The sequence below is a fragment of the Spinacia oleracea genome, chromosome 5 (genome assembly GCF_020520425.1).
Source record: "Spinacia oleracea cultivar Varoflay chromosome 5, BTI_SOV_V1, whole genome shotgun sequence".
Classification (NCBI taxonomy): Eukaryota; Viridiplantae; Streptophyta; class Magnoliopsida; order Caryophyllales; family Amaranthaceae; genus Spinacia; species Spinacia oleracea.
The window spans coordinates 16,083,244-16,108,216 of NC_079491.1; the positions used below are offsets into that span (position 1 = coordinate 16,083,244).

Sequence of the window (24,973 nt, forward strand, 5' to 3'; positions counted from 1 at the left end):
TGAGGGAAATGGGAATGTTACTAGAAAAATACGTGGCTATGCTGACATGTCGCTCTGTCATTTGCTGGAGTCGATGGTAAAGTGATGAAGAGTTGTTTCATGTTTTCTTTCATTTTTGGTAGGTAGTGAAATGGACCTAGGCCTGGTCCCGAAAAATAATCCAAGGCACCCCTAGCCTAGTTAAAGCCCAAGCATTTGGGTGTTGAAAATTTGCAATTCAAAATAGCAATCCGTTAGTTGCTGAGAAGGCTGCTCTTTTTGGCCCCAAGAAAGCAAAGCAATGTGGTCTCCTTGCCGAGTTGCCGGTAGGACTGAGCAAAACTATCTAAAAATAAAAACTAAATAATCCGATCCGTATTTGATCTGATTTTTTTGGATCATTAAACGGATATCGGATAATAATTCGGATATTAAAATTAGCATTTTTGAATATCCGATATCCAAAATATTATCCGAAATAAGTTGTTTTGGGAAAATAAATATTCTCAAAGCCCATTATTCCGACATCCACGTACCATTTTCCTCACCTCCCAGGACCTTGGCCGCCCAACTTCACTCTACCCTACCCAAATCTTAACCACCTTCCTCCTCCATATTCATTATTCATCATTTATCCACAAAGTATCAATTTTTGTTGTTAGAGTTATGGTATATCTAGGGTTCTAGTATGTTTAGAAAACTAGAGTTGTGTTAGTTTAGGAATCTAATAGAGTCTTAAACCCAATAGAGATATGTCATAGTTTCATATATAAACCAATGATGTAACCAAGTTATGATGAGGCAATTAAGTTATATTATTGTCAATCAATATCATTCCTATTTAGCTTAACATGGTATCGGAGCTATCCATAATTTTGGATTGATCCTACGCTTCCGCAAAAATTCTCCGGCCGGTGGGTATGAGTTAAAAACCCACCGGCTGGATTTGTTAACTCTCTAATATTTTTTTCCTATATTAATTAAGCGTGATCTAGAACCTAATAAAGGGGTGATAGGTTAGTTTTTGTTGATGGTGTTTGCTTTACTCATTGACGTGCCTGTGCTTTGAAGGTAATTTTTCATGTTTTGGTTGAAATTAAATATAAAGTGGAGAGCAAACTAGATTGGTGTTGTTGATGTTAGAGTTGGTTTTTTTTGCGCGTGCAAGAGTGTACTTGCAATCGCGTGCGCAGGGGTGTACCTGCGCTAGTGTGACTAATCATTGATGTACGTAGTGCGCAAGTTTCAATCGGACAAGGAGTGTACCTGTTCGTTGGTTTTGCACGGAATCCAAAGCAGGTGTGTACCTGCGTTTGTGTTGGTGCTCAACATGTCCTAGCATAGCCAACCTCTTCACCAGTTATTGCGGAGTGTACCGTAACAAAGGAACAGGAGTGTACCTGTTTGTCTCGAATCAGATTGATGGTTTCGGTCGTGATGATTTTACATTTCAATCGTACTGTTCGTGTTACTGCCTTTACGATAATAGAATCCTAAACCTAATAGAGATATGTCATAGTTTCATATATATAAACCAATGATGTAACCAAGTTATGATGAAGTCATTAAGTCATAATATCACCCATCAATATTATATTCCCAGTAGTTTAACATCTGCCATTAACATTTTACTATTTTTTATGTCTTTTTTTTCCACTTACTTCCTCATTCTCATAATCTAAAATCTAATTGACGATGTAAAGATCAAGCAAGATAAGAACATAATTCCAAAAAAAAAAAAAAAACTGGAATTAAAGGTGCCAAGCAGGCAAGCACTAGCAGATCTATATTTTTTTCGTTTTGTGTTATTGCTGACATCTTGTTGTAATGAATCGGATTTTTGTGGGTTCATGTGTTAAGGTTTTTAGTTGTATTAGTTTGCATATTTTCTCAAACATTGATTGTAATTTTTTGAATTAATCATCTGATTTATAAGGTAGTTGAATGGGTACTCTTGAAAAAGAAGAAAACTAGCCAAAGAATTTTCCAACGGCTTTGTTGGATATCGGATATACGGCATTATCTGATCCAAAACTTTTCGGATATCGGATATCCAAAAATTTTGAATCAGATACGGATATCATTGTTTAGGTTTTTCGGATACGGATATCCGATCCGTAATGTGATTTCGGATCGAATATCTGATTCCTACTCAACCCTATTGTTTGGTGTGATCTTGGAGACCGGCTCTGAATCTCTTGTTAGGAAAATGAGTAAAGGTTCTTTTATGTTTTCTTTTGTTGGTAGTATTTTGGAGGATATAGCCTCAACTATAGAGCTTTTAATTTTCTAAGTTGGTCTCATACTAGAAGAGATGGGAATAGTGTAGCCCATCATCTTACAAGGATAGTGCCCGTTGGAGTAGAACAATGTTGGAATTCTCACTTACCTAGTGAAGTATCCCCTTATGTATTGATGGATTCTCTTTCGATATAACATATGCACTAACCTCTTTCCCTAAAAAAATCTATCTATATACTCTACTAAAACACGGGGCACTCATTATGAGGCTGACAAGTGTCTCTATCTACTATATACATGGGATAGATGGTGGAATAAAAAGATATTTTGCCATACTTAGAATTATTCTATATATGCACACTTTCTTATTGGACGATCATTCACCTATGGTTGGAATTGGATTATCTTTCATGACATTATTGTACTTTTATAAAGTCTCAAAGTGGAAAGGATTTCATGGAACTTTCATGTTCATACGCATCACTTGTTGTGTAAGTTGATGGTCACTTGTGTGACTATTATTTGGTTAGTACCTCAATAAATAGATTTGTGATGGAATACTAGCTTTGGGGCGCACATTTAGGAAGGAAGGGGAGATACTAAGAGGTGTGAAAAAATTCCCACTGCTGCCTCCCGTAGGAGTCTGGGCCGTTTTAATTGGAATCTATTTTTGAAAAGTTTCTACTTTTGGAATATTGTTATATTTGAAAAGTTTATATATTTGGAATATTTCTATTCATGGAATGTTTCTATTTTGAAAATATTTATTCTTGAAATGTTTATAGCTTTGGAAAGTTATTATACTTGGAAAGTTACTATTTGGGGAAAGTTTCTATTTTTGGAAAATGAATCTTCTATGATATCGCAAGTTTGAATTAAATGGTTTGTGAAAGTATGTTCAACTAATATAAATGTTTTACATGTCTTGCATATATTCGTACTTAGATTTTGCTAACCCGTATTTCCTATTTGTTTTGGCTTGGCCATGTTCACCTTTTGGTGAGCAGTTTTCAGGAACTGAATGTGATAATGTGGCATGCTTAAATACAGGATTGATGGAGAATTTCACCTAGTTAGGATTTTGTTTAAGTTGGTTTTATTTCTAGGATTTCACTTATTGAGGTTTTGATTCCAAATGATCGGTAAATACATTATTATAATTTTTAGTTATTATTATATAATAAAGAGAAGTATTTTGAGTTATTTCCGCTGCATTAGTTGAGTTAGTTATCCTTTAACGTAATCACGTGGTGGTAATACTCCTAAGTTTCTCTCGAGTTTGGTTTCATTCAATTAAATAGTGGTTTTTAAAAAGAGAGAAATTTGGGGTTTTATAATTTTTGTATGTTATGGGGATACAAAAATGTATCTGGCGTGGGTGAGTACGGGTTATCCAACGTGGGTAATGGGGCAATGATGGGTTTTGGATTGGGCATGATCGATTCGCTTATCCTTTATCTAATTGATTATGAGTGTATCAATATTTTTTAATATTAACCTACATATTATAGTTTTGTTCTTTACTCAATCACCCTATCAGACAATTGAGTTTCCAAACACTCTAGAACAATGTTTTAAAATTCAAAACTCTCATACCAAAAATAAATATAATAAAATTGTGGGACCCATGGTTGAGCTTGAGGCGGGTGTGGATTCCCGGGTGGCTGATGTAGAAGGGATGAGCTGAGATTTTTTTTGTACCCTACGAGGATAGTATTTAGATTAAGTTTGAGATGAGGATGAGTACCGTACCTATTGCGGGTGACGGGATGGGGACAAGATAGACATGTATGGTTATGAAGGATCAATTCTCGCACCCGCCCCGCGTCGAAGTCATCTTTGCTGAATAAAGTAGATTGTGTGGTAGACTGGTAGGTGTTAATTGATTGGGTACAAGAGTAAATGGTGTGTCGAGTATTAGGTGGATATGATTATCGAAGTAAATGATAGATGCAAATGACTTTATTGTGTGACACATGTGACGAACAAAGGTGAAAATAATTTTACATACGTAACATTAATGGTTTTACTTTAAAAAAAACAAAAAAAAACTAAGACACTGAACCGGGCCATAACATATATATTCATCATTAATTTTAATTAGAAGAAAATCTATAAGCTTTGATAATTTTCAATAACTATAGTTCATATTTCATTGAAAATTAATATTTTGATTATAAACTGTGCATCGCACGGATACTGTACTAGTAGTACTCTATATAGTCCGGAGGTCGGAACTTGGAAGTACTTCACAAATTATTTTCGGATCCTCTTTGTTTTGATAGGAAATTATTTTTTTGAAAAATTAAATTGTGCTTGAGTTAATCAGTTCAATATGCTCTGTAGGTTGGAACACATAATTTCCAGGCTACTTGTTTTTTTTTAATTGAGCCACAAGAGTAATAAAAATTACAAATAGCTAACTACAGTTGGGAATTCGAACAGAGACATATTGTACACAAACCCTCGGATTGAACCAAATTTCAGACCTGTGAACTTGAATAAAGTAGGATTTTTTTTGGGGGGAAAAGTAGATCAAACCTCGATATTGACTTTTTTTGGAAGGTGGGGGAGGAAAATGCACCACAACTACAAAGTGTCATTAGTTTGTACTCGACCCGGTTAGATTTAGGTAAGAAGACTTTCGAATCTGGTACAAGTTACATTTGACTGAGAAGAATTTTGGTTCGAGTAAGAGCCAAGTTAAGTTCAGTTCTATATAAAATAAGTTTATTGTGGAAAACAATTTACTTTGGTTAAACTTTTCTGTTTCAAAATAGTTTATCCACTTTGACTTTAATTTTTTTCAACAGACAATTTTGACAATTATTATACTAGTGTTTACACATGCAATATGTGTGTAGCATTTTTATATGAATATTTTATTTTATTTATAAAATTAAGGTCATGCATATTGTGCACTCTCATAGTCTTATACTCTTTAGTTGATTTAATAAATAGATAAATTTTATATTTTGGGTTTGAAATAATCTTTTTCAAGAAATACGAAATTAATTTATTTTTTTCAAACAAATTTAACACATTGGTAAGAGTTTAGAGTCATATTACACATGGGATACCAAAAAGAAAACACCTCAAAAGTAAACGTGAAAAAGTTAAAAATGTTGCAAATAGTTTGAAACGGAAAAGAATTAGATATTTGTTCAGTCAGTTTGGGTCAGACTAATAATAAGTGTAGTCAATTTATTGTTATGATTTTGGGTTCCATGTTGAGCCAATTTCAATTCATCCAATTCTTATTTCAATTTAGATTTGAGTTCTACTACCCCCTCCTAAATAATTATCCTGTTTGTAATTATAGAGTTCTCTAATAAGTGTTCATTTTTTATTTTTGGACATACACGTTTCCCATTTTTTTATATAAATTATGATTGATTTTTCTTACACATTCTATACATTTTCAATTCCACATCCATTTTTATTTGTACTTTATCAATAAACGATTAACTACTTTATCCTTTCCCCCAAAAAACACCCCCAATTATTATTTTTACGCACTTGCATTTTCCTTCATACCATCACATTCTTACAAATAGGACACTTATTTAGAAACGGAAGTATCATTTAGGTCAGATCGGATTTGCCAAATATAGCCTCAACAAGTGGAGTTTGGATCCTCCGTGCCAAATTTGCATTGAGGAATTAATGCAATTTTATTGAGTTAGAATGAATGCAATTTGGAGCAAAGGATCCGAACTCCACCACCAAGCAACCAGGTTGCTTATCTTGTTAGAAAAAAAAAAAACAGGTTGCTTAGCCATGGCCTATCTACCAAAAGGCATTCGATACGGTAAAAAAAAAGAAGGATAAAAATGAAAAAAAAAGTTGCAAACCACAGATTATTCTTCTCCATCTCATTTGCTTCCACCTTTACCCACCACTTTCCTCTCCAGCCTTTAATGCTTTTACAACCCCATTAAAAAGGTACCCTTCAAATATTACCCGTCAACTCCTTAAAATAATTACGGACTACATCTTCAAACAAACCCCAAGGGGATAATTCAGTCTTTAATTCCAACAATAGCAAACAGAGCCGCAAATAAACAACAACCGACGCCTGCCACGTCAGTACCTACCAAATGGGCTCACACTGCAACTGCTACAGTCACGGGGCCCTTACATCACAGCCTTGTTGTTTTATTGCATCTGTCACTTAAAGGGGTTGTCACAGACGTGTGAAGTTAGAGTGAGTGAGATAATTATAAAAGGGTGTGGCGATGATCTGGGAAATTTCGCTGTCAGTACTTGGAGAATTAAGAAAAAAAGGGAAAAAGAAAAGGAGGATTTGGAGTTTATTCGGCCCCACACAACTCTACTCCCGCGTAAATTGCCTCTGTGTACTCACCCACCTCAACTTGCACGCGCTTTTTCTATTAACTGGAGTACCCCCTATATTTTTATCCACGTACACATTTCATTTTAGAAAACAAATTATTCTTTCGATTTTATACTTTTATTTACAAACAGTTTTCTTATTTAGTGGTGGTGCTTAATAAGTACTAGTTTAGGGCCCGTGCAACGCACGACTATTACTAAAATAATTTACTATTTTAATAGTAACTAAAAGACTTGTGATATTAGGAAAACATGAAAGTAAAAAGGATATATGAAAAAGTATAAATTCAAAGTTGTGTAAAAAAAATATTCAAATGAACTAGATTTGCATATTACTCTACAAAGTTAAAAAGTATAGTCGTTTACTTGTATGTAGAACGATCTAACAACGTTAACCAAACCCGAATGACTCAAGACTAATTTTCGAAAAGACCCGAGCATAACCGAGTTAGTCAAATACAACATATTTTGAATTGAGTAAAATTTTAATAAATAAACTTATATGTTAGTCTACTTACCATGTATTATTATTTTAATTAACATTCTTACTTACCAGTTACCATGTATTATATTATTAATAGTAAATTAACATTTGAAGTTCATTTATCAATGTTTTTTATATTTCTTATCAGATCAAAAAGTTATAATTAATAATACATAAATAAAATTATATCATAAAGGAAAAAATAATATTGATTTAGCTTTCCTCAAATAATATATTATGCAGTACCTATCTATGCTAGTTAAAATATATTTTTATCTTAATTTCCTAAAATAACGTAATTTAATTTACTTATTTTAAATTAAAAAAAATAAAATAACATTTTGGCGGGAAAAAATCGCACCAGGAAATGACACGTGTCATTCCTGGTGTCTCTTTTAGTATATAAAATAATAGATAGATTGTAATCGTATTAAAAGTCAGATCAAAATATTTAAAAATCATCGCAGTTTAATGTAAAAGTTATTTATATTTTACTGATAGTGTTGTGCTTTAATTAAAATTATCCCTTCAAAACCACTAATAATGTATAAAATAACTATTTAACTCTTTAAAATGTTTATCCATCAAAAAATATATAATATAAAAATTATTCAAATTATGTTAAAAGGTACCAAAAATGGAGCAAAAGTTACCGAAGTACACTAACTTTATTGTTCATATAGTGCATGTGTGTGCAAGACTTTTTGCTATCTGTAACTTTTTTCTATGTAAACGATGCGTGTTTGTAAAGATGGTCGTGGGGCGGGCCGACTTGACCCGACATGAAAAAGTTCTACCCGACACGAGCACGAAGTCGTGGGTCGTAGGCCACATTTTTTGGAAAAGCACGACAAGGCACGACTCGACCCGACACGACAAAACACGCTAAATTTAGTAACATTAGGCTTAGGCACGACGGCCCGACACGACAGCCCGTGTGTCTGAGCCCTGTTTTGAACTTTTCAGCCTGATCGACCTGGTCCGACAAGATGTAGAGTAAGCCATGCGTGGGCTCAACCCGGTCCGACCCACAACCATCTTTTCGTGTTTATAATTAAAAATCCACATATACTAATATATTAAATTGGCTTATTATTCCTTGTCTTTTTTATTGAATTTTTTTTATAGTTATAATATTTGGTGATTTTGTTATATATGTTTTAATTAGATTATCTTCTATGATTTTTCAAATTTAAATAAAGAGTAAAATAGATAATCACTATTTTGACATCGCTTGAAGCTTTTACATATACTACGTATATTTATAATTAAGAAAAGGAATCTATTATTTACTGCTTTATTATTACGAGTAATGTTCAAGCACTAATTTACAATGTTGGTCAATGCGTGATTTTTTTCGTACTTGGAAAATATATCCAAATTTTAAGATCGATAGTTCATATTGGAATATATTAGGTCATTTTGAATTGTGATCATGATATGATTATTTTTTATACTAAAATCTACAAGCATAATAAGTTAGGGGTATTTAACTTACTTTTAGTTTGGATTACTTTCGATTAAGGTACTTTTAATTCGGACAACTTCCATTCAATATCCTGAATATCCAATCAAGCTAATTTATCAGGGTCCATTTTGATTTCACTTTGAACTATTTTAAGTTCAATTCTCCATATCCAAATGGATGAAGAATATGTTATGTGATAGAGTACATAATGGATACTTAATGGAGCTTCTTCAATTAAAAAGAAGCTATAACTATAGTTCTCCATGAAACCACGTACATCTTATATTTTTTCATAAGGAAGCATCATATTGAAACTAAAATAGAAATTTTCTTAAAATAAATATGATATTGTATTTATTTATAAAGTGTATTCATTATCACTCCATTTTAGTTGAAGTTTCACTATTTAATTAACCTACAAAAGTGTAGAGATCGATAGTTATTTCTAATGTGCAAATAGACATTCCTAGATATGAATATGAAGGGATTACTATTTTCATAGATGTCTTATATTTGTCATGAATATAAGAATATAATTCTCTTTACTTTATGACAAAACATTTGGAATTCGGTACTCCAAATGTTGTTTCTAGGCAAGGGTCCCCTTCATAGAAAAATGTCCACGATTGTTTCTTGATAACCTTCTAAGTTCATAGCCCTACTTCTTAAAACGTATTTTGATGGTTTAAGCTAAAAAATGGTGGACCAGTCTAAATGTCTAATGTATGTTCTTCGAGACATTCAAATAGTTTCAGCATTTTAGCTAAAGCCATCCTTTCTAATAATGGTGTTCTTATGGATAAAGTTCCAGCCTCACAAATAATGACTCTAAAGTGACCTTAATTTTTGTTCATCTTATCCATTGATTATAAGATTGAATGTCTATATAAGATCATTTTCCTTAAAAAAAATAAAAAAAATTATAGTGAATTCTGTTTGAGATCTATCGATTCACGATGGTGATTTGCATCCTTATCATCCATTAGTAATGTTAAGGGTATAATCTACATGTGAGTAATAGACTAGTTATGGAGAAATAGAGAGAGATTGACTAACATATAAGATTGATGGTCTACTCCACCTATCACCAATTAGTTTTATGATGGAACCCCGTCAGACTTATATGTGGTTAATCTCTTCTCATGTACGGGGCTCGTATATGGCTTGGCGAGTTTATCATGGTATCAGAGCCAACGGTCTTGGCCCACAGTTTGTCCCAAAAAGGGAGGGCTCATCGATGTTGAAGATTTACAGTATATATGGAGAAGAGTAGAAGATATGTTTGGAGCAAGTAGCCCAACATAAGTGAATACCCCAAGCAGGGGGGCCAGTAAGGACATTGTGTGACCTATCCAGACTGCAAGCTTAAAGGTGCCTCACATGTGAAGGGGAGTATTAAGGGTAATAGGGTATAATCTTCATGTGACTATTGGACTAGTTATCCCACATTGAATAAATAGAGAGAGATTGCCTAACATATAAGATTGGTGGACTATTCCACATATCACCAATTGGTTTTAATTAGAATGGAACCCCGTTAGACTTATATGTGGTCAATCTCTTCTCATGTACGAGCTCGTATATGGCCCGGTGAGTTTATCAAGTAACATACTCTTGAAGGCCCGGTGAGTTTATCAAGTAACATACTCTTTTCAAGAGGCATAAAATGTACTTTCTTTATCCCCCTTTTTTTTTTAAATCTTAACGTATTCTATTTTGAGTGTACCATTTTAATCTTTATGTTTGAAATATTTTTTAATATATATATTATAACATAAATGCCCCTAATATTCTGTAAAAAATTGTGCCAAGTGATTATTTTAATAAATTAAATTGTCGATGCTTTAAATCTCTCCCATTATCTCATTGAGACATTAAGTCTCTCACACTTTCTCAATATCGTATTTTTAACAAAAGTGAAAATATTATAAATAAACAAAATTTGAATTGTTTAAATAAATAAAAACAAAGAATTTCAATCCACATTAATTGATCGCTTAATTACGTGCATTAAACGTAAAGAATAAAATGGGACGGAAAAGTAGTATTTGTAATAATTTTTACAATTAGTAAGCTTAATTCACATTTTTTTTTCAACTTATTGGATTTAACTTCAAAACAACGTCTAAAAGAACAGAGCCTAATATAACCGCTCATATATATCCCACTTTTATTATTTTTACCATTCTCAATAAAAATATATTTTCTTGTTACTTTATTTTTTAGATGTTGTAGGGAATATAGCTAGGTTAATGAGATAAAAACCAAATTGGCCCAACCATAAATATATAGGTCATGGACTCATGGTGATGTTGGATGGTTGTTGATGATTTTAATTGATTTATGATTATTACATAGCGCGTGAAGACAAACGTAACAACCGCAAGTACAAACTCATAGAAAAGTAAAACCCCTTTTATTTATTTTTGTTAAATGTTGAAGCATCCATCAATAATTTCCTCTCCTCCAATTTCCCATTTTCCCCCCATACTTTTGGTTCCCCTCTTCCTTCACTCATGCCTCGTCGACTGCTCTATTCATCTCCCCCATTAACCACCACCATCCACATTTTCTCTCTCCTCTAAAACAACCACCTCCCAACCACCGTACTCTCCGCCGTCTCAATCTCTTTTATCGCAGCCATGAAAGAAGCTTCGCCTGAACCTGAAGACCTCCTCCTCCTCTCAACCCACCGTCTAACCACTCTCCTCCACGACAACCTCCCTCACGTTCACCACTTCAAAGGAAAATGGTCTCTCATCAAAGCGAAACTTGTTTCTCTCCAATCTCACCTCGTCGACTTTTCCGACTCCGCTTCTTCTCACTGTCTCTCTTCCAACTCTCTCTCCATTTCCGTCCTCTCCGCTCTGTGTGCCGCCCTATCTGACGGCGTTTCTCTCGCCGGAGTTTGCTCTGACTGTAATCCTCTTCCCGATGGTAAGCTTCGTACTCAGAGTGACATTGATTCTCTTTCCTCGAGACTTGATTTTATTAACAAAGACTGTGAGATCTTGCTTCGGAGTGGAATGTTAGTTCAAGACGGTGTCGTTTCGACTTCTCAACCACCAGGGAGGGAGGTGGTTAGGGCGGAGGTGAGGAACTTGTTGACTCGGCTTCAAATCGGTACGGCTGAGTCGAAGAACTCGGCGATGGACTCGCTCCTAGGGTTGCTCAATGAAGATGATAAGAATGTGTTGATTGCTGTTGCGCAGGGGATTGTTCCGGTTCTTGTGCGTTCACTCGATTCGACTTCGTCGGAGATGAGAGAAAAAATCGTTGCCGCAATTGCTAGGGTTTCGACAATTGAAAGCAGTAAGCATGTGTTAATTGCTGAAGGTTTGTTGTTATTGAACCAATTGATTAGGGTAATTGAGTCAGGAAGTGGTTATGCCAAGGAGAAAGCTTGTGCTGCTCTTCAAGCGTTGAGTTTTTCGAAGGAAAATGCGAGAGCAATTGGTTCTAGAGGCGGAATTTCATCGTTGTTGGAGATTTGCCATTGCGGAACGCCGAGTTCGCAAGCGATGGCGGCCGGAGTGTTGAGGAATTTAGCTCAATTTGAGGAGATTAAGGAGAATTTTGTGGAGGAGAATGCAATTCCGGTGTTGATCGCATTATCGGCTGCAGGGACGACGTTAGCGCGGGAGAATGCGATTGGGTGTTTGTCCAATTTGGTGTGTAATGATGAGACATTAAAGGTGTTGGTTGCTAGAGAAGGTGGAGTTGAGAGTTTGAAGAATTATTGGGATTCAACTCCACTAGACAGGGGTTTAGAGCCTGCTGTTGAGTTGTTAAGGAACTTAGCATCTTATCATCCAATTGGGGAAGTCTTGATTTTTGAGGGATTTCCATTGAGATTATTGCCATTGTTGAATTGTGGGGTCCTAACAGTGAGGATTGCAGCTGCAGGAGCTGTTTATGAACTCGGATTTTGCTCTAAAGCAAGGAGAGAAATGGGTGAATGTGGGTGTGTTTCTGCTCTAGTGAGTATGCTGGATGGGAAAGCGATTGAGGAGAGAGAAGCAGCTGCGAAAGCACTGTCGAATCTCCTGATGTGTACCTGTAACAGGAAGATATTCAGGAGGGAAGAGAGAGGGGTAGTAGGAACAGTTCAATTGTTGGATCCATTGACTAAGAATTTGGATAAGAGATGGCCAATTGCAGTTTTGGCCACTTTGATTCAATCTAAAAAGTGCAGGAAACACATGGTTGCTGCTGGAGCTTGTGTTTACTTGCAGAAGCTTGTTGAGCTCGAAATTGAAGGAGCCAAGAAGCTGCTTGAGAGTCTTGGCCGAGGAAAACTGTGGGGCGTTTTCGCCAGGCCTTGATGATCAGATTGATACAGAGAAAATGAGTTCTTGTTTTCTGTATGTATAATTTTCTTTTTGAGCTTGTTTTTCTTGTTAATTTTCTGCCTTACCACTTGATTTTTACTACTAATTCCTTGTTCATAGTTGTGGTTAGAATTGGTGACAAGAGAAAGGGCAATTGTGAGTAGTAGTAGTAGTAATAGTAATAGTAATAGGTGTTCTAATTGTTGAATGACATCTTTGCTTGTAGAATATAATCTTTGGTTAGTGACAGTGTGACACAAACTCGAATTGAAATTGTTTGTATCTTTTCGACCTCTTAATAAAGTGATAATCTTTATGCTTTTTCAATTGATCTGAACAATGAAATTTAGAGAACTTTGCTTGAAATGGTTTTAATTGAAGTTTACTATGTGTGCTTTTCCTAATTAGATGAAGGATGTTGATGTATGTTCTCCTGTCTGTTCATCTAGATACAGTAGGTATTGGAAAACTATACTCCATGATCTACTTGGTTGAATCAAATTGCTTATTTTGCAAAGTTTGCAAAGTAACCATATATTGTACTCCTTAACTAGTCTCTTTATGTTGATGGATGTACAACTCATAACCTTGTTTTCTTTGGTTGTAATGAACTTTTTGTTTAGTACTCCAATCTTTTCCAATTCGAGGTTAAAGTAATCCAACTCCTGTGCTCCCAATTCGGAGCATTGTTCTTGGAACTTTCAGAGGCACCTCCCTCTATTCCTCCAAGGACAGGCAACCCTGACATTCAGCCAAACACCTTTTTTCCAGTCTTTTCAACAGCCTTGGCAACCTTGATTAGTCAACCAAACAATTTCATACTAATATGGACATTATTAGTACAAACCCAATTATACAGTCTTCCATCATGTAGCTAATTAGGTTGTTGGAATAATTGTATGTCGGTTTGATAATTCAATGGAGTATAATTTTGATACTCTTGTAATGTAAGGTACCGCAGGTAGCAATAGCAATGGTGGACCTGAATCATGTGCAAATGTCTTAATATAGACTACATGTGCAACTTCCAACACATTGTTAATATATGTATAATTAATTAGGGTGGGAAGACAGGATTAGCAAAGTGTGCAGAAAGCATAGGATTATGGTCCTATACTCCTATGCCTATAATAATTTGACTAAATCCTACCTGTTTAAACTAACACCTGCCTACCCTGTTGAAGAATATGCATTGATTTCTCATTATGAAAATGAGATAACAAATCATCATGTTGTAATTATGCTTTTATCATAAAAAAAAGGTGACGAAAAGGAAGCTACTAACTAAATGTTCAAGTAGATATTTTTTATTATTTGCATAGCATTAGTAATTTCATGATGTTGATTTGTATAAATGCTGTGAAATTGAAAAAGTTGTTTTTATTTCAGTTCTAGCAGTTGTTGCTCATTGTTGACATTTTTTCTTGGCTGTTTTTGACCACTGAATATATTTAGAATTTTAGAGATTTTCAAGAGATTCCCTCTCCCCCTAATTGACAAGATATCAATTTTAAGGAATAGTAGATTTTATGTAACTATACTGTTCAAAACAGAAATAAGTACAAAAATTAATATTGGCATACTCCCTCCGTATTTTGAAAAGATATACGGAGTACACTTTTCTTAAACGACCGTATTTTAAAAAGAAATATACTTTCCTTTTTTGACATGTTTTGGTCTTCACTTCCCATTATATTAATATTTATTTCTTTCTTATGGTCTCCAACTCTCCACACTTACTCACATCATCTTTTAACTATAATAAATAATTCATCAACTACCTCTATTTCATCTTATTTTAATAAATTTAACTCACTTTTCTAAAATTACGTGTAGGTCAAAGTATATACGGAGTATATCTTTTTAAAATACGGAGGGAGTACCACATTGGAGTGTAGTATACTCCTTACTCCCTCCGTTCCATAATACTTGCAACGTTTTTTTTTTAATATTTTTATAAGGGACCACTAGAGCTGATCATCATGGGCCCGGCCCGACCCGCCCCGAAAATTAGCGGGTTTTGTACAGCCTATCCCAGCTCGGTTTTCGGGCCCGGCCCGACTCGAACTTTTGAAAAATTGCGGGCTTTGGGCAACGCAAAACAACATTTTTAGTTATAAATTTGGCCCGACCCGAAAATGGCCCGAAATGCCCGCCAATTTTGGCCCGAAATAGCGGGTTTTGGGCACACAAAATTGGCCCGAACCTTGGCCCGGCCAGGCCCGACACAATGGAAGTTTTTTATTCTCTCGGCCCAGCCCGAACCCGGCCCGACTTTTGATCAGGTCTAGGGACCACACTTATTTTATTATTTCTCATTTTCCATTGGTCCCCTTAAATATTTAGTAAATTGTGCAACAATAGTGGGAAAAAAAATGATACTACTCCCAAACACCCCTCACACCAACAAAAGTAAAGGACTCAATGAGTCACTGTCCTTGTAAAACAATAAAAAAAAATACCCCCATTCATCCACTTGCAACTTAGTTTATTTATTTCCTAGAATATTCAACTCTTCTCCTAAAATTATGTTTTTGGTCAATTGTTGCGAGTATTGTGGAACAGAGAGAATATAATACATGTTCTGTTGAGATTTTTCATGCTATGAAGAGGCGTGGGCAAGGTAAGGATGGTACGATTGCACTTAAGCTGTACGTGAGTAAAGCGTACGACAGAGTCGAATGGTCGTTTCTGAAAAGGCTAATGTTCAAGATTGGCTTTAGTGGCGAATGGCTGCCTATCGAGTGTGTCGTTCTCGTTCAACATCAATGGTCAGATTAGGGGATCAGTTATACCGACAAGGGGACTTCGCCAAGATGAACCTATCTCCCTATATTTATTTTATTATGTGTTGATGCTTTTTTCACCCTTTGTCTAAGGCGGCTTCAGAGAAGGTGATTCATGGTGCAAGAGTATGTAAGGGATCACCTAGAGTATTCCATTTGTTTTTTGAAGACAACAATATCTTATTTGCAAGAGCCAATTTGCAAGAATGTTCTAAAGTTACTGAAATTATTAGTGCGTATGATAGAGCATCCGTCAGAAAGTTAGTCTAAGCAAGACGGAAGTGGCTTTTAGCAAGTGTGTGCAGTGGATGTTGATCGAAGGAAACATTTGTGGAGTCGCTGGGGGTCCGTGAAGTGGTAAAACATGAGAAGGACCTTGGTCTTCCGACTATTATAGGATGTTCAAAAAAGGCGATCTTCGCGGGATTGAAGGAGAGATTGTGGAAAAAATTAAACGGTTGGAAGGAGAAGTTGTTATCCAGACCGAAAAAGGAGATCCTAATCAAAGCAGTGGCGCAAGAAATTCCTACGTACATGATGAGTGTATTTAGGATTCCAGATGGATTAATTGATGAGCTCCATGGCCTCATGGCACGGTTTTGGTGGGGATGGACGGAAACAACTAAAAAGATGCATTGGCATAATTGGGATTCGATGTGCCTCCCTAAGTCTATGGGTGGTCTAGGGTTCCAGGATCTTAAATGTTTTAACCAAGCCCTCTTAGCTAAACAAGCATGGAGACTTCTCAATGTTACTAGCTCTCTCCTACACGCGGTGCTAAAGTGAGGTACTACAAGAACGACGAGTTTCTACATGCTCGACGGCGTACGACCCAAGTTATACATGGAGGAGTATTTTGGGGGCGAAGGCTTTACTACTTGATGATCTCAAATGGAGGGTGGGGAATGGATTGAACATTGTTGTGTAGGATGAAGCTTGGCTACCAGGAGATAATGCAGTTCAGGTCCTGACGCCGAACATGAAGTATGATGGCAACTTGAAGGTGACAGATTTAATTGATATGCATACGTGAAGGTGGGACGAAAATATCATCAAGAATGTGTTTAATGAGGAAGATGCTGGCCTTGTGTTCGATATCCCTTTATCGGAGTTTCTACCTCCGGATCAACGCTATTGGTGGCCTTGTAAATACGGAGTCTATTCAGTGAAATCTGGGTATTGGCTTGCCAGATTAGGCCATATCCGTGCCTGGGCTTCAGGATGTGGTCCGAGAGAAGAATCTTTGTGGCTTAATGTATGAGACTTAGACGGACCCCCGAAGTTACGACACTTTGTATGGAGAGCATGTAAGGGAGGGTTAGCGGTGATGGAGCGCTTGAAGTACCGACATGTTGTGGAAAATAGTGGGTGCACAATATGTGGAGAAGGATATAAAACAATAGTTCACACACTATTCGACTGTAACGCAACACACGAAATTTGGGCACACAACCCCTTTTTGGTTTGTTACCTGAGGAGCCAACATCGTCCTTTGCTGATCGTTTCAACTGGATCTCTAGCCGTGTGGAGAGGGACGACCTCCGTCTCTTCTGCACACTTTGGTGGCGTCCTTGGCACCGCAGGAAGTTCATAATGATGTGTCTGCAAACACCTTGCACACTGCTAGGGGTGTGCAAAAAATTCGGAAAACCGAAACCGAACCCGAAAACAAAAATAACCGAACCGAAAAAGCGGGTAACCGAACCGAAATAATAGGATTAGGGTCGGATTTTTTGCTTTTAAAAAATACCCGAACCGAACATGCGGGTAACCGACCCGAAAAGCGGGTAACCGAACCGACCGAAATTATAACATTTTATTTTAAAAAAATATAATTTTATCCATTTTTTCCAATCAGTTTTTGTTTACAGTATTGAAAAAATAAGTTACTGAGGCTGATGTATGCATTCTGCTGACTCTTGCAGTCTTGCTAACCTGATGATGTTAAATGTTGGGTATTTATTGAATCTGTGAAAATATATAGAAATTGCTACTCTCGTAAAATTTGTTAAGCTGATGTGTTACAGGTGGTATGCAAATGATTTAGTAAGCTGATGTATGTCAGGTTGTATGCAAATTATTTGCTAAGCTTGATGATTTTTAACGTTGACTATATTCTTATGTGATTGAATTAGTTATTGTATACTACGTTAATCAGATATTAATTTGAACTATTACCCGACCGAACCGACCGGAAAAAACCCGATATCCGAAAAAGCGGGTACCGGTAGTTATGGATACGGTTTAGGGTCGGCATTTTTGTAACCCGAAACTAACGGTTACCCAAAATAAATTCATAACGGGTAACCGAACCCGCATTTGCACACCCCTACACACTGCTGCTGGCTTCGCTAAGCTAGTTACCGAGTATATGGAATATGCACAACGTGTTTATAGGAGCCTGGCATGCGCATCACAAGTGGGGTTGGCGAGGTGGCTGTCTCCGATGACGGGTTGCTTTAAAGTTAATACGGATGCAAATCTGGGGGAAGGTGGAGGAGTGGGATTGGGTGTTTTGATACGCAACGAGGAGGGAAAAAAAATAGTTGCTGCGGGGATGCGAAGGCTCAGGGCAAGATAGGAAGTGGAGCAGGCAGAAGTTGCAGCAGCCAAATATGGTCTGCAATTGGCCAGGAGGGGCGGATTTTCGAAGGTTGTCTTGGAGTGTGATGCGACAAATGTGGTACGGTCGATTAAGTACGACATTGATGGATTCTCCCCATTAGTATTGTTTTATGAGGACATTGGTAGACTGAAAGGCAACTTCGAATCATTTTCTTATAATCACGTTCGTAGATCGGGTAATACGTTGTCCCATCTTGTTGCAAGGTGGAGCTCTAACGACCTGGAGATTGTATGGTTCGACAATTTCCCCCAAAGTCTAATCACTTTGGCGGATATTGATTTGATTTAATAAAATTGCCCGCCTAACGTTTCCTTCAAAAAAAAACATGTTCTTTTAGTAGGTGTGCCAAAATTATTTTCTAGTCGCCACGTGTCAGTCTTGTCACCCTTTCTTAATTTTTTTTGTTTTAATTTTTAGAAAACCAAACGGACCACTTGAAACATCTTGGTATGGTTTTATTAATCCTTCTTTTTAGAAATCAGGAAGACAATTTGAAACTTTCTTAGCTGGTTTTCTGGTCTGGTCTAGTCTGAAATTTTTTTATCGACACTAGACACTGACTTGTAAATCTTCCTTCAGTTTCATACCTTTTCTTGAGGGGCGGAGATGCTGAGTAATACGAAGTAGCTTGTTATCCACATTAGAATCAATGGACCACGAGAAATAACATAATTTTCAAAGGCCTTAGCTGGTTTTCTGGTCTGGTCTAGTTTGAATTTTTTTTATCGACACTAGACATTGACTTGTAAATCTTCCTTCAGTTCCATACCTTTTCTTCAGGGGCGGAGATGCTGAGTAATACGAAGTAGCTTGTTATCCACATTAGAATCAATGGACCACGGGAAATAACATAATTTTCAAAGGCACTCCTGGGAACATGTCAGGTGTCTTTACAATTGTGCAACAATGCATGGAACATTTGGATATTATGTTGAATGTTAAAAACGAGATCTTCTTCTTTTAGGTCCGCTGCAAACTACAACAACGCAACCTCCACGGTTTTAGAAAGTTGAAATTGGACAACATAGTGAAGGCCCGACCGACTTTAGACTACAAATTGACGCTGCCTGGAAAAAGGACACATGTCGTGTGGCTGATGATATTTGACGAGAAGTGCAGACATGACAGGAAATCCAATGCAAGGTTGCTATTGGGGCATGGCATACTCTGCAGCTCATGCAGAGGCTCTAGCGTGCTTATACAGAATAAAATGGGCTTTAGATCACTCCATACACTCGCTTTTCATTTTATCCGACTCCTCTATTCTGGTGACATCCTTGCAGAAGCAGCAAGTGCAGGACTTTCATCAAGAGTAGACAATTGAGCGGATTCAGACAATGGGCAGATTTTTCAATCGATGTGTCATATACAAGGTAGGTCGTGACCAAGTCCAACAAGTGCATGAATGTGCGAATATCGCCATACAAGAACATTGTCTTTCTACAACATTCACCAAGGAGCCAGATAAGCTTGTGTCCTTTTTTTTTTTTTTTTTTTTTTTTTTATGTCTTTATTATTGCTTTTCTTTTCTTAGTTTTACTTTCTTTTCTTTAGTCTGTTCTCTCAATGTCAAAAAAAATTAATAAAAAAATTGGGCCAAACCGTGGACGTTATCTCGGGTCTTACAGATGCCCTCCATTACATCCACATGGCTTAGTCAATAGTCCATAGACGACGAAACCACGCAACACCGCTTCTAGAATGCATTACCCTACTTGTATGAAAATTCAACCAAGAATACATCTATCAAGTTGCAAAACGGAGCTTAACCCGAAGAGAGATATGTTTGGAGTGTTACAAATAATTATATGGGCCTATAAGTATAACCGTATATGTATAAAAGTTATTTTAAAGTTAGTTTATAAAAGTGATTGGTTTTATATTTCAGTATATTGGGTTGATATAATCAACATAAGTTGGTGGAGTTGGTGGGGAACTCACCTTGTGACTTGGAGTTTACAAGGTCGAGCCCCATTAGCTGCAATATGATTGGGAGTAACTCAAGTGAATACCTGCGTAGTTGAGCTAGTTAACCTGTGCTAGGTGCTGGTTCAGTAGGGTACCTTATTGTTACCTATTAAAAAAAAATTGGGTTGATATGTATCTTAATTAAATGCGGTAGAGCTGTTAAAATGGTTACTCGAGTCGGGTTCGGTTCTAGTCGGGTTCGGTCAGGTTGAATATTTGTCGGGTTATTTTTTCATTTTGGTATAGGTCTGGATCTGGTCGGGTCTTTTTCTAGTCGGGTACAATTTCGGGTTCGGGTCTTAACGAGTCGGGTTTAAGTCAGACTTGTAGCAGTTAATTAATTTCGGGTTCGAGTCAAGTTCGGATCGATATTTATCTGGTCGATTAAAATTCAGGTCGAGTTCACTATCGGACACAAATTAAGACTGAGTCTGATAACTATCAGGTCTAGTAAAGTTTTAACCTTATAGTTAACTTTTATAAATTTGGTTAAATTTAGTTTCGCATGTTTCACTTGTTCTAGATTAGGTAATTATAAAAAATAATATTAACTTGATTGAAGTTTTTATTTAGTTAGGTCAATGACAAATTGGGTTGTTAACAGGTCGCGTAAAATCAGGTAACGAGTTGTCACGAGTTGGTTCAATAACAGGTTTCATCAGGTTATAGTCGGTTTCGGGTTGACATCGGGTGGGGTGTTGAATCGAATTCGGGTCATTTTTCCTGTCGGGTCAGTTGACTCAGTTATGTTATCGGTTATATTCCGGTCGCGTAGTTCGGGTCCAAGTCATGCATTAATGGGTCGAAATCTGTCGTCGATTGTAAAGGGTTGGATACGGTCGGATTACATGTTTTCTATTTTAACAACATTTCGGGTCTCAGGTCGAGTCCGGGTCCTTAAAAATACAGGTCGGTTTAGGTTGGTTTCTCGGACCGGGTCAGTTTTTTGACAGCTCTATTAAGGGGTAATACGTGTAGAGAATAGGACCCACTTTTCAACATCTTATTTTATGACGGGTTTAGTAAAAGATACAGAGTATTGAAGACCCTATATATTTATATAGAGAGAGAGAGGAGTTATGGATAGGGTTAGAGTTATGGTTCTCGATTTATATGGTTTTCTATTCTCTTGTCACATTTCATTATCAATAGAATATTGTTGAATTTGTGAATTGAAGAGGAAAGAAGAAAGCAAGAACAGAGAAGGAAAGCCATTGACGAGCTTGTAGCTCGTGGCTTCGAGAGAGAAAACAAGGGTCTGCATTTTATTAATGTTGAATAATCTGAGATAGTACATAACTAGAGTATTAATTTATACTAAGTATTTACAAGCTAGTTACAAGCTAATGATCTATACTCCAATAAATATCAAGGGAGCCCATATATGATTGGAAAATCCAAAACCCACCACTCATACGATGGAACAAGGTACGTTTACACAATTAGATTCTACGTAGTACCAATTATTTTATGTTAGAATTACTTTGTTTGGATTAAAGCTAACCCAGAGTAAGCCACACCGTAGGAGAATAGATGTGTAGTGTGGCTATGTGGTATGGTATTTGACGAGTAAGAAGTTACGTACCCTTGGAAGTTGGAATGACTCAAGTGTACATTCCACACAAAAAGGCTAAGGTGTTTAGATTACAACAACAATTATAGGATAAGTAGAGTGATTTACTGGTCTAGTTTTTGATGCATAGGAAAATTATCCTCGAATGCCTCAAGTGTACTGCCCACACAAATAGGGTAAGGTTTTTTTTCTGGTATCGCAATCAGTTTTAACTTTTAAGTCTTTAGTTTTATGACTTTGAAAGTCATAAGATTTAGATTAAATCATAAACTATAAACAATTATGCATGTAGTAATCATGTTGATTTTGAAAAACAAAATTATGCATGTATGTAAAAGTGGTTCGTAGGGTACAATGGGATCGTGCAATGTCATTTATCTTAATCCTTGTCGGACACCTTCATTGCTGTTTGTTGCATATCCTGGTGCTTAATTGGCGACCTTGTCTTTGTCTAGTTAGTAGGCACTTCCGCACTAGTTAGCTAACTATCCTATTTTTTCTATGGCTCTAAATTGTTTTCTTGTTGAAAGTTGTATGGCTCTAGTTTGTTTTCCTGGTTAAAGGATGAAAATGATTGATTATTCATTACCAAGGAGTACACAGTATTTATATTACAAGATTACAAGTATAGCTAGCTAGGCTAATTATGCATTCCTAATTATCTTTGTGGTCTCTTTTGCTTCAAGGTATGATATTTCAGGGTCGTGAATTGTGCTGTCAAAAAGTGACCTTACAGAAACCAACCGACATCTGAACCGAATATGTCCGAGAAATAGTTAGACCAAATATCCACCCAAACTAATCCGTTATTGACTCGGAATTCGACCCGTGAATTGAAGACCGAGACCCGAACCGCTAGCAATCCCAGGAGACTCGTAACCCGATTTGCATCCGATAACTTTTACCCGAATCGAACCCGCATCTGATCCGATAGCAATCCAAAAAATGAATTTACCCGATAACAACCGCAATCAACCAGACCCGATAGCCCTAGATACTCGACATAACTCGAATCGGGTCTATCCGAATCCAAATTCAACTAAATTGTTGTCAATCCGACCCGATTAAATACGATATCCAAAAATAACCAGACTCGAGTTAACCTATTAAACAAAAGTAGACCCAGTTAAAAAAGAATAACATGATTTAACCCGAATCCTATTTAATTACTCATCGTTAATCTAAATCAAGTTAATTGAATTGAACTATTAACTATGTAAATCCAACTCGATACATGAAGATTTTATTCTATGTTCTATTTATATTAAATAATTTGGAAACAAAGCAATATAAGTCTCGAAAATCTTTACTTGACATGAAGTTATATACTTCGTATAGAATAATAAAGTGATCTGACTTTATCGAGAACTCGAGAGTCACTCGATTAATAAGACATAAGATTACAAACTAAACTCGGTCTAAACTTGAACCGCAAACCCAATCCGTAATTAACTCGAATCTAAGGTACATTTTATCCGAACTTGACCCGAACCAGATAATCACCGAACATGACCCATACCCGAAATAAACCGATCAAATTGTATCTGAATCCGACATACAACCGAACAAAACTTAATCCGATAAAAGCAGTTTTAAACCCGAACTAGTTCCAATCGAACCCGAAATTGAACCGAACCGAAGTTACCCGATCCGAAACCGAGTCCAATCCCAAGCAACTTATGACCCGACCTCACCCGAATCTAAGTTATTCGAACCGATCCTAATTGACCCGAATAAAAATATTGACCCCCACATTAACCGATTTCAAAGCGACCCGAACAGTTTATAACCAATCCGATTTGATAGCCCTAGTCGTGATGGGCAATGTTACTCGGATCCTTCATATTATCTCAAGTACTCGTGTTAGATCTTCGACACTCCAACACCTCATTTTCGAGTCCAGAGTAATACGGAGTACAGGTGATGGGTTACGGTTAGAAATCTACTAACCAACGAAATTTCCCTAAAATTTTAAAGTGGTTTGCTCAAAGGAAAAAAAGAAGCCTGGAATGTTGTTTTCAGAGAATGCTCTAGGAAATTAAACAATCAGATGAATATCCCATCGCTTACGAACATGTCCCTTTTTTTGGTTGTGAATAGGCAATATAAATTATAAATGGAGGAGTGGAGAATCAAACAAATTGTATACATTCTATGAGTTTTAAGTCTCTTAACCATTAGGTAATATCTTTTTTTGTTATTTTAGATGCAACGTAGGAGCGATTAGTTAAAAAATAAAGAGTTTTACAAAAAAATAACCCATCTATAGAGATCTATCTTCCAACATAACATCCGAAACACATTTGGGAGCTCGGTCCAAAATCTCTAAAGCATTATTAGCTATTACATTAGTCCTACAAATCTTGGCTAATCTATCCGCCACTTTGTCCTGCAAAAATTATCAGTAGAATAATTGATGTTTCTAACATCTACCTCATGGAGCATATGAATCGCTTTAGAAGAGTCCAAGATCTCATTTGTATCAACAAATGTGTTTTAAACATTGCTAGTACGGATCGAGTATTCTCTAAGATCTTCTAAAATCTGTGGACAAGCCCCTATAATGAAGCCATCAATATTAATGGGTCTGGCTAAAATTTATAATAATAGAGCTATCAATTTTAATGGGCCTGGCTAAAAAATTTAATAAAAAAATATTGAGTCAATCTGTATACAGTATACTACATGATATTCAATATTTTGCACATCAACTACCATGGGCATTTGTTTCCGTCTCAAAAAGGAAAAAAAAAAATGTTGATGGTGGCTGGCTTTTTAATTACTTTCCATCATGCCAAATGTGGTTAGTCTATATCGATCTTTTATAAGTCTAATAGGGGTTCTAAACTAACACTACTTGAAAATAGTTAGAGTAACTTTATATGATTATAAGGTAATATTTTCTCTCCTATTTTTTCAATGTGGAACAACTTACTTATGGGTAACATTGAATTTCAACATTCTGATCAGTAATTCTTGCAAAAGGCAAGAACTTATGAAAGGAGGATCAAGCTACAAAAATTGCAAAAAAAATTTGAAAATGACGAGCTGAGCTTATTAGTTATTAATGGGAGAGGGGTTGAATAAATAAATAATAAAAGACCCGGTAACATATACTCGGATGAATCTTAATAATTACTACGTACTTTCAGAAATGGAGG

The 24,973-nt window shown here is 36.3% G+C and overlaps 1 protein-coding gene across 1 annotated transcript; it reads left to right on the plus strand.

The window, feature by feature from the left end:
* Positions 1-10,976: 10,976 nt before the first annotated feature.
* On the plus strand, positions 10,977-13,186 carry LOC110800102 (vacuolar protein 8). Its single transcript, XM_022005393.2, has one exon. It carries the CDS (start codon positions 11,171-11,173, stop codon positions 12,851-12,853), a length of 1,683 nt encoding a protein of 560 aa, XP_021861085.1. The 5' UTR covers positions 10,977-11,170; the 3' UTR covers positions 12,854-13,186.
* Positions 13,187-24,973: the final 11,787 nt, after the last annotated feature.

What these genes read in the sequence shown, in the direction of transcription:
- LOC110800102 (XM_022005393.2), top strand. Translation starts at nt 11,171, where the DNA reads ATGAAAGAAGCTTCGCCTGAACCTGAAGACCTCCTCCTCCTCTCAACC.